Source organism: Rhagoletis pomonella, unplaced genomic scaffold, assembly GCF_013731165.1.
Source record: "Rhagoletis pomonella isolate Grant_MI unplaced genomic scaffold, Rhpom_1.0 Rhpom_scaffold_00001, whole genome shotgun sequence".
Classification (NCBI taxonomy): Eukaryota; Metazoa; Arthropoda; class Insecta; order Diptera; family Tephritidae; genus Rhagoletis; species Rhagoletis pomonella.
The window spans coordinates 3,140,140-3,151,471 of record NW_023458555.1 but is presented as its reverse complement, the minus strand read 5'-3'; the positions used below and the strand labels follow the sequence as shown (position 1 = coordinate 3,151,471).

The 11,332-nt window shown below is 34.4% G+C and overlaps 3 protein-coding genes across 4 annotated transcripts in view; 1 reads left to right on the top strand and 2 right to left on the bottom strand.

Moving 5' to 3' along the window:
* LOC118736502 (trichoplein keratin filament-binding protein) overlaps positions 1 to 11,332 on the bottom strand; it is a 170,713-nt gene that overhangs the window by 56,455 nt on the left and 102,926 nt on the right. The gene's annotated exons all lie outside the window — the stretch shown is intronic.
* Positions 1 to 11,332, top strand: part of LOC118750274 (peptidoglycan-recognition protein LB-like) — a 32,416-nt gene that overhangs the window by 20,230 nt on the left and 854 nt on the right. The gene's annotated exons all lie outside the window — the stretch shown is intronic.
* LOC118736518 (peptidoglycan-recognition protein LB-like) lies at positions 3,520 to 8,894 on the bottom strand. The gene is made up of 3 exons (XM_036466588.1): positions 8,748 to 8,894; positions 3,996 to 4,349; positions 3,520 to 3,910 (listed from the first exon to the last, which is right to left on the bottom strand). The coding sequence occupies exons 1-3, from the start codon at positions 8,803 to 8,805 to the stop codon at positions 3,699 to 3,701; spliced, it is 624 nt and encodes a 207-aa protein (XP_036322481.1). The 5' UTR covers positions 8,806 to 8,894; the 3' UTR covers positions 3,520 to 3,698.

The window sequence follows — 11,332 nt, the reverse complement described above, 5'->3', positions numbered from 1 at the left end:
CAGCTACTCCACCGCCGCACCACTTTGCCCCTGTTGCTCGCTCAGCCATGCGCGTTCTACTTGAGAGTTGGCATTTGGTGGCGCTAATGCGCTATTCCCTCTACCTCCCTACCTTCGCCCCCCCCTCCCATCCATCATCGGTACGCTTGTTATGCGTAAAATGTTAAGTGCAGCGGATTTCGTAATGCAGTGGGGCACTTTTTGGCGCGCCGCACTTCCTTCCCTCCACCTTTCGCCTGCACGTTGCTCCATTAACACTTATTCACAACTTTTTTTTTTCCCCGGAAATTTTCACTCGCATTCTGCTTTCGCAATTTTTGTGGCGCTTACTTTAGCGAATATTACGAAATTATAACAGCCTTTAGGGCAACAATATAGTTTTCTGATTATTTAAAGTTGATTTTGTTGTTACTTACCACCGTGGTGCGAGCGGCGCTCGCGAGTATCCCCAAAGTCATCACTTGCATGCGCTGCTTCCGCTCTCGTCTATTCGCGCCAGCATTTGTTTGTTCGCACTTGGTTGCACCGAAATGGCAAGTTGGATTTAATGGAAGCGTTCTGCTTCCGCTTACGAATCATTAAAAGTATGCTGTTGCGCTATAATGCTCATAGTTTACGGCCTCGCTGAGTTGAGTGACTGGCGGAGGGGGGGGATTAAAATGCATATATTCAAATGGCAGTGGCAGCAGCGGAACTGCGCATTCGCTTCACAAAATTATTTTTAGATTATTGTGTATTTAGAATTGGAGCGCATAGAAAGTTTGCTTTTAATAACTAACCAGTTTTGTGTTTTCAAATTTAAATGTAATGGATTTTTTTAATTTCGCAGTGCGGTTGGCTTGAATTGTTGCATTTTTGTTTTATTTTCGACTCTGCTAAATTGCATACAACTGCATCAGCTTAGCTATGCTATTTATTCGCAACAGGTGGCATCACGTATGCAGCATATTTCTTTCACGAATGCCCAAAAGTATGCAATAGAATTATGCATCGCTGGCATAGCGCACTCGTTGGCTGGCTGGCTCACATTGTCTTCCCTTGCTTGCTTAAATTTTTCTTCGCAGCTACATACTACATCATGCCATTGGCGTCTCCTCCACTTTCGCTTAAAAGAATTTTAAGAATTTCCCCATAACGTATGCTCTTATATGTACGTAGATATCAGTTGGCACTTGCGACTCATAACCTTCATTGCTTTATTTGCAAAGCAGAGAAAACTTTTTCAAATGTCGTTGAGAAGAGCTAGCGCCTAACTTAAAAAAAAATTTAATTTCGCTGGAACAAAGAGTGAACAATGAACATAGATAGAGCAAGCAGCAAGCAGAAGGGCAACCAACTTGTGGAGACAACTAAAACATGCAACTCCTCAATTAAGAGTGAGCGAAAAATAGCGAAAAAAGTTCGTAATGTACGCACAAATGTACATAAATGTAAAATAAATATGGAATTCTTAAAATTCTGAATAGAATAATTTTTGCATAGACAAACAGGCGATGTCGCTGTCTGCTGCTTTTTTGTTAACAACTTTCAGTAGCATAATGATGAAAAAACATGGTAAAATAATGTCGTGTTTGTATGAAAAGTTTCGCTGGGAAAAAGTTTTAGAAAATACCTTTCTGTCTCAAAAAATCCGCACACACACTTTCAAGTATTTTTGCTTGCATGTGGCACAATGGCCGCTGTGGTTACTTAACGGCAATCGGGCACAGTGCGTTTACATGCGTGCGTTCACATATTTTGTGTCTGTCTAGCAGCATCAAAAGTTTCGCCATAACATTCGACAGTTTAGGCGACATTCTGCTTTTTAGCATTTAGAATGGTTACGCTTTTGAGTAAAAAATGCGAAAAATATATTTTTTAACTGAAACTTTTAAGAACTCCAAATGCATACGAATAATTTCAAAACTTACATACATTTATAAAGTGCATTCATACATACATACATACACACCTAGTAATTTTAATAGCGCACCCTTTTGATCCTTAGTATGTACAGTTTTCCTTCTGTTTGTTAAATATTCATGATTTTTTTTATAAGAATTTTTCTGAAACAAAAATCGTGCAAATCATATAGTATAAAAAATTAAGAAAATGTCAACGAAGGGTTAATAATATTTCTAGAAAAATATTCTGTTTTGTTGCCCATTCAAATTTGTTATAATAAAGTGCAAGTTTCAAGTGGCTGTAAAATAGCGTTGATTTTTGACAATTTTTTTTTGACGGTGCTGCGCTTTTTTCCATGTAATTATTTTTTTTCGGACATATTTACTTTGTATGGAAAAGAATGCATGAAATTGCCAACAAAAATAAAATTGTTAAAAATCAACGGGATCTTGTACTCCTTAAAACTTGCACACATAAAAAAATATATATATATATTCCCCCTAGTTGATAAACTCGTCCTCTTTTGGAGGTCGGTTACAAATTAATAAATATTAAATAAACAAAAGGAAAGCATACGAGGAGTGTACATGTTAAACGCAAATGTGTGACTGTAATTTTAGATTTTTCTCCTTGGTTATATTCAAATTTCTTGGAATATATTCTAGCGACTTCTTGAATTTATGTACAGCCGCAGACATCGCTGGTACATAGGGACTTGATGAGTTACTAAATGACAGCCACTTCTGCTTTTGTGTTGTTGGAAGCAAACAGAGAGTGCTGGGGCATTGCACTTTTTAGCTTTAGAGTTTTTTTTCTTTTATACATATTTTGTTTGAAGTAGAAGTGTGCACCTACATTAGGGTGGTAAAAAAAAAGTAAAGTCGGAATTTCAATGCTCTCACTCCCTAGGATTGTTCTATATCGCAAAAATGTGCCCCTATTTTTTATTTTGAAATAAAAAAAAATATTTAGAGGTCGCTCAAAGCACGCGAAAGTTTTCCATGCATTTCATAAAACAACTTTTCGTAGATACGGTACAGACTTCTTAAAAATCAATATATTTTGATCGGAAAACTCTGGCTATCGTCTGGAGACTTCCAATAATAATACCCAATTGTTTATTTAACCATTTTTGGACCACCCTTATGTATATGTGTATGTATGTACATGCAAAGTCGAAAATGGAAAGAAGTTTTGTTTTGTTATTCTATTTTCTGATACCATTTCCAAACAACAGCATCATCTCCAATATGCGTTTCTGTGCCGCATTTAAATGACATCTTTGGTTGTATGTGTGGAAGAAGCGAACATTTGTGAGTTTGTATTCTGCATTTAAAATAAGTCAAAGTGCAATCGATACATGGGGTTCTAATAAATAGCTTTAATCCTTGCCTTCCTTTTCGCCCTCTCTCTAAACTATTAAAGCTTTCCGAACCTAAAAAACAAAGCTCCGAATTAATTTTCTTTTTATATTTTATTTATGTAAAGGTTTTTAGGTTTGTTTAGCGTACCTCATAGGCTCTTAAAAATATACATATATTGGAGCGAGTTGGAATATACACACTATGTACGTATGTATGACTTATACAAGTCGATCTCAAATGTTGACATATTTTAATTAATAAAATTTTTTTGCTTCACAGTTATGGTTACTAAGTATTACTATTTGTTTTAGCCTATTTAGCTTTATAAGTCGTATTTGTAAAAGTTGCTATGCTTTGAAAAATAGATTTGCTACTTAAAATTAAGAGCGAACTTTGAAGAGGTGCAAGCCGCTGCGGATCCCTGCGCCTAATTTTCGTTCGACGTCCTCCTCACTTTAATATATCATTATCCGTTCCATTGGGATTGATTACAAAATGTGGCCACGATGAAATTTCGTCAAACAGTCTGGCTCCGGGACATTCGGTGTCACGCACCTGCTTATGCCCCAGCAGCTTGTATTGTGGATGGATGTAACCTTTTTCTACGCCAAATTCGATCAACGATTTGGTCGCTTCCAGCATTTGTGGTGGGGGCAGTTCAGCTGCAATGAATCGGAAAAGAAAAGAATTTAGTTGGCTATCCTACTATACATACATATGTATGTATGTATGCGTGTATGTACTTACTACGCCAATCGCCAATCAGGACAATGCCAACACTCTTGTCATTGTACTTGGGCGCATGCGCACCAATCACATTGAAACCACGTCCCACATAAATCAAGCCATCGCCTCCGATCGCAAAACTATAGCCAATGTCATTCCAACCGCGCGTCTGCTGATGGAAATCCTGCATGGAGCGCATCGCTTTGATGCAGTCGCCGGACGTGTAACAGGCGCTTGGCATGTACGAATGATGGATGATGACATATGGCGCTGGGCCGTTGAAGTGTTCGACGAGCGTTGATGGGCGCGCACCCCAGTCGGCGCGCGAAACCATGTGCGTGGTGGTGCGGGTGGCGGGCATCTCCTGGCCGAAACCTGAAAGGGGACGAGAAAAGTGAAGACTGTTATGAGTGAGCTGTTTGCGTTGGCATTCGATTTTGTAGTTATTTACAATTGGAGATAATAAATTTTGCAAGCAATCGGTGCGGTTGGTTGGTGCCTCCCAACTGCAGGCGGGAGGGAGGCGGCCGGTCGGTCGGTCTGTTTGGTTATAGCGACAGCTGTCACACGATTTATGTATTTAAAAAGAGTGTGATGTGTGTTTTGACAATTTTAGTGCAAAATTGTTTTTATGCACTGAAATATGTATCTGACAATGCAATTAGCTGAAACCTATAAATCATAAAAAATTATTGGCCTCAAAGCCCCCGACCATTGGATGTGCTAGTAAAAATTTTAAAATAGTTTTCTATGCACTCTTAATCAACTAATTTTCACTGAATTATTTCATTTAACTAAGTACAAGGTACTTAAAAATTGAAAAAAGGCCGTAAAAACAAATCCATATAAATATCTGTTGTATAAAAAATCGTGCAAATTGAATATTGTTTTTATGTGCAAATTTTCGTTTCGTTTTTATGTTTTGTGATTTTACAAGTATTTAACTCAAATCTAAATGAAATAGACTTGTAATGATAAGGCGCAAAAAAATCAAGCTGTTTTCGCCTGAACTATTATTTATGTATTATTATATTTAAATACCGCGAAAAACTACAAACGTTTTTTTATTGCCTGCATTGTGTTGAGCTTATAAGCTTTTAATTAATTTTGACAATTCATTTTGGCATGAATCAGTTAATTCAATCCGCTTTAAAAAAATGCCCGAATAACGATAAAAAAATATTGAGATTGAAATTTAAATGCTACTGAATTAAATACCAACAAATCAGTTTGCTGTTTAAATTTTTAGAATTTTTTTCTCTTTCGTGTTTGCACAATTGCCTGCCTACAACGACGGCTGCGCGCAATTCGCACATATGTATGTATAAGCTATTATTATGTGCATTCATGTAGCCAAATGCATGTGTTTAAAAATGTGTACGTAGTACATGCATACATACTACTAGGGCGGGTTGATTTTTTTTGTTTAATCGTATAGCAAAAACGTAAACTACATAAAATTCTAAGAAAATTCTCCGAAGAAACCATGTATCTAAAATAAAATCCTAATCCGCGCCTCTCGACTTGAAAATTTATATGGCCGCCTTTGCCAAAAAAAAAATAAATGTTAGAAAAAATTGGATTTTCCAAAAAGAAATCGAATTTTCTGAATAAAATTGTTTAGTAAGGTAGTTCTTTTGCACTTTATATTTTTTCTACACTCAAAATTTGTTTTCATTCAAAAAAAAATATTCACCCAAGTAAAAAATTTTCAAGTCGAGAGGCGCGGATTAGGGTTTGATTTTAGACCCATGGTTTCTTCAGAGAATTTTCTTAGAATTTAATGTGGATTTGCTATACGATTTTTAATTTTTTTTTCATCCATACAAATCAACCCGCCCTAATACATACACATTTTACATGTACAAAGTATACAAATATGTTGTTTAGTTTTTTTTTTATTTGTGGCTGTCATATCTTCATGTTTGCTGTCAAATGTATTATTTAGCATAATGTTTTTGTCTAATTTGTCATTATTAATTAAATGCAATTAAATTAGTCTCATCGTAAAATATGTTGCGTACTCTGCAATGCTCCCAGGCTGCCTCACCACACCTACGCTATCCGATTTGTGCGCCCGAAAGCGCGCTAAACAAATTGCTATAACTGTTTAAAATTCATCAATGCTGACATTATAAATTCATCGCCATACGCGTTTGTATCGCTGAAATTTTATTCTCTTGTGTGGTCGTTTTTGGCTTTCATTGAATATTCAATACGATTCGATTTGTATCGTTTTAATTAAATTATGTTGTTACAGTAACAACAAATCGCACCAGTACGACTAATGTCGCCAAAAGGGATACAGGCATACATATATACATACATACATACATACATACATATGTTTGCATGTAATACCATCAGATTAGTGTCGAATATTTTTTTGGTGTGTGCTCATGGATGTGCAACTGATTATAGCCCAGAGCTATTGAGCTCATCTGACAGATATCGAATAGCATTCCATTCACATTTCCTTTCTATGGGTGTAGCAAAATAAATGAGAGAAAACACATTCATTGCATAATTTTCAATTATTCATATCGGTGTTTTATTTTTGAATAATGTTACGGATAGAGTTGCATGGATATTTATAATTTATCTGCTGCATAGTGCATAGTACTTCTTGCACATGAGAGAATCGATATAAAGGCGATAATGTAGTTCAGTTGTAAATAGTAAATAATTCTACTTTTTTCTAAAAGGTTTTAGAAATTTCAGTTTCAGAAAAGGAAAAAAATTAATGAGTAACTATTTACATCAATAGTTTATTAGTTCAAAATAATACAAAATCGAGTTAGGTATGCAGAAATTACCGCTACCTGTCCATCAAAAACGGAAAAAATTTAGGCAATTCAAATTCTCGCATTTTTCTTTCAAAAACGGCATAGTAACATATATGTATATAAATTTAATATTTCTTTTCACATTTATTTGTGACATCGGATTTGCCCCTCTTACTTCCTGAAAGAAAGTTCTGCATAGCCTTAGTTTTAAGCTTTATGTTTTTTAATAAAATTCTAAAATATCGCTTTAAAAAACACCTTTTCAACGGAATAAAGAGTAACGTCCCAAACGAACATATACATATATTTTTTTTTAATTTGATCCCAACTTTAGTTTGGTGTTATAATTAGGGGATTCCCTTAAACTCGTAAAGTCTTAAACCGTGTAAAACTCGTAAGTTTACGAGGCTTTTATGGAAACGCCCGCTTCGTGAAAATATGTATGTATGTATCAACCAGGATTTTATGAGACAGTTTTTGTTTCGTAGTATTTTCCCTAATAGCCCGCAAATCTTGTCTCTGTCACTATTGGCTAAAAATTAAGATTAGAAATGCCGAAAATTAGCTGAAAACCCATGTTAGTACAGTTAGTGGATGAAATTCATTCCTTTTATTCAACACTGAAGTTTACGATGTCATTAAATTTGCCTCGTAATTTTACGAGGGGCTCGTAAATAGAGCTCCATACAAATTTTGACATTTCTTTTACGCGGCTCGTAATTTTACGAGCTTTACGAGCTTTATGACGTTTATAAGGCTTTTACGAGTTTAAGGGAATACCTCTTAATTTGATTATTTTATCTTCAAAGTATTCATGAAAATGCAAAAATCTGTCGACTTTGATGATCATCTAAAAATCACTTCTTTTTCGGTAACGTCCGAACACAAATTTGAATGGCAAATACTCCACCATTATTTCAAATTAAAATTTCCATTATTTTGCTCCCGAATTCCATGAAAGTCGTCCAAAATCAGTTGTGCCAGAAAATATCAATACTGTGCGCGAAATGCTAAAGTAATATCGTAATGGCATCCCACGAAATTTAAACAACGCCAAAAACGAGGCTCTTGTCGATTGGTGCAAATATGCTGGAACGAATGTAAAAGTATATTGATCATCATGGAGAATATTTTGAAAACCCTTAAAAATTTCAACAAACAATGTTCAGTTTTCAATTGTTTGGCTAGAAATATAAATATCAACCATCGTAGTACTAATATTGCGCTGTAAAAAATAATGATTTGGTTGAAGATTGAGCTAGAGAAACATTTTATAAATATTGGAAATAAAACGTAAAGGAAAATCTCCAAAGCGCAGAATACAAAGAAATAATGGGGGCACTTTTTAGTATAAAAATGATTTATTTAAAAAAGGAAAAGGATTAGAATTGGTCAGGTAGCAGCACCGTGAGGAGCACAATTAGACCTTGTTTATATTGTACATTTTGATATAACTAGAAACATGCAAAGATTTTTCCAGGAACGGTAACTGCGTTAAATAAGAATGCTAGGAAAATAAATAAGAATGCTATTAAAAATCAGGGACCGAAAATAACCGGTTTTTTAAACAGTCAAACTTGACAAAAAATATTCTTTAAGTCCGATATAAAACTTCTTTCCTGATAACAAAGAAACCGCTTATCCAAACTAAACAAATTCGGTATCAAATGAAAGAGGACTGAAATAGCTTTTAGACAGAAATAACTAACGAAAGTTACCACCTCTATTTTTATTTTTATTTTTTTTTATAATTTGTCACCAAGCTTAGCCCTGTCGATAACCATGTAATCGGCAAAAGCAACTACCCGACAGTCTCACCTGCCAGCTGCTCTCTTGGAGCACAACACAAATTATAGAAGAAGCTCGGCTAAATAGTTACCAAACATTTATTAATTTAATATTTTTTTTTTAACATAAAAGTATTCCGCACGTAGTCCTGTAGAATTTAGCTTTTGCAAGTTCTAAAATCTTTTTAACGTTTACACACCTGTCTCATTGTGTACGGACATTATCGCTAATAACGTTAAACGCCAACTGATGCTCATCGGAACACATTCAATCACACATTTAAATCACTAAAACCACTGTGCTCGTGCTCTGCCTCTGCATTAAGAATTATGTTTCTTGAATTCTTATAGATATATTTTTTTCGCAATAACTAATATTTGCTAATTCATCACAATATTCAACTTTTGGTATTTGTAATCTTTCAATCAAACGAGATTTCAGATTCGCACCTCCGTATACCGCGTCAGCTTACCAGTTTCTGAATGCAATTCTCTCAAGCTTGAGCTGTCACCCAAAGCAGATTGTATGCAAGTATGCACGAATGTATGTAGGTATGTACACATGTAAATTTGTATATCCGCAAACAAAAATGAATGAATGAGCGAAATCGGCATGAATGAGCCGTTCTGCTCAGCTAAGTGACGCAGCTGTTTATGACAAATAAGAAGCGTAAAATGCTGAGAAGACAAACAACAAAACAAACAATTTTATATACATACACATATAACTAAATATGTAAAATAAAACTGTAAGTTAATTCTTGATTTGTGAAAGTAGCAGTTGCAGTCGTGCTTATAAAGAAGGTGAAAGATATTAACACCTTATTAGCGGGTGGCAATGCGAGCGGTAGGAATAAAGTATCTAGATATGTATTTACAATATCGGTTCTAAATCTTTTTTTTTTAACTTCTATCGACGTTTCTCGAATCAAAGCAATACACTAAAAAGAAACTAAGAGCAAAAATTAAAACAAGCTTGAGTTATTGTTGTGCAAATCTGAGTGCGTTTTTGTCTCTCTGCACTCACTGCAATACTTTATTGAACGGCAATTATTTATTGAACGCTCATGAAAAATCCCCGCAATTTCGATTCACATCACTTACGTGCTAAACACGAATTAAAACAAAAAAAAAACCATGCTCGTAATAAAGATATTAAAGATGTACACACTTATGTACGTGTAGCCGCACAGTGTGTAAAATTATCTTTTTTTGTGACAAAATATAATATACCGAGAACGAGCACAAATTTTGAAATATACATATGTAATAGTATTTAAAAGCTTTTGAGATGGATAATTCGATAAAAGAATTACCTTAACATTTTAAATGACCTTCAAAAATAGAGTGATTACACTTTTTTCCTATCTTGACCTTAAAAAAGTATGCAATGAAAAAATTTAAACACATTTTTGTTATTATTGCCGAAAAATAATACCTCAACATTTTTTTAAAGGGTTCATGTATGCTGTTCTTAGGTCAAAAAAATAAAACTATTTTCTTTTGATCGCCACTTAAAAGGTCTGATTGAATGCAAATTTACTTTACCTTAGAATCGACCTTAACAAGTAAAATGCGTGATACGAACTCTTCGAAAAAAATTTTAAGTAGATTTTTTTTCTTCGATTATGTAAATGGATACTCTGGCGCAAAAACAGCAAAAATATAGTTATGTTCAACACTTTTTAAAATTTTTGTTTTCCGGCCAAAAAAAGGGGAAAAAGTTAATGTAATTTTAAAGGTTAAGGTTATATTTTTTATCCAACGAGACTAAATTTTTCTGAACTCTCCACCTCAAAGGTTTTAAAATACCGTTCTTTATTATCGTTCTCGTTCTCGATATATAATATTCATCACAAAAAAATATTCTTTTTCACACGCTGAGCCAGATGTTAAAGTATGAAGCTACTATCCAACTCGAAATGGGCGAGCAAGCGTGTAGCAATGTTGTCTTAGTTATGCGTAAAGGCCTTTGATTTACTGTAAGTTTACTGATACTCGTTTTTCAATATTTATTTACTGGTGTCTTTGATCAGCTGTTTTTTTACAAGCTGTGTTAATGCCAAATTCCAAATGAAATTTTTGGTGCTATAACCTTTGCTCGAATCGGAACGTCCAATAAGTAATGTCAGTTCCATCTTCATTCGCAATTTTGGTGTTCTGGAATGTCAATTGTAACTACTTATAGTATATTATTCAAGTTACTTAACGAATTTATTTTCAAATGCAATATTCCTCGGTTTAATGTTTTTTTACCCTTATCTTTCTTAATAGCTAATGCGAAAGTTGTTTATTTTTTAAATGACACGGGATAGAACTTGGCACACAGATGGTCGATAACATAAGTAGATTAATATACAGAATAATTTTTGAAAAGAGTTGCCACCTATTAAAAAAGTTTAATTCCATAAACTAAAAAGTGAATATGAATGTGAAAAGAAAGATATCTGTGAAGGCTTTTTCGACAATGCTTTTGAGGGGGGTTGCCACCTGTTTAAACAAAACTCAGCGTAATTTGATAAGTTGATTGAAATAGTATAATCGGGGCATCGCACGTTTTATTAACATATCGCGTATTTTTTATAACTAGTGTTCGCCCAGCGGTTGAAATTCAACCGATAAAATTGAGGATAGTTTATGTAAGTTGAATGGGCTAAAATAACATTAGTTGGAATGGGTTAAGTGGAGGGGAGTTTAGCTTAGTACTTGGCATAACATAACATAACCATAACATAAGAATAAATAACATAACATATGAAGCATAACACACCACAATATAACATCG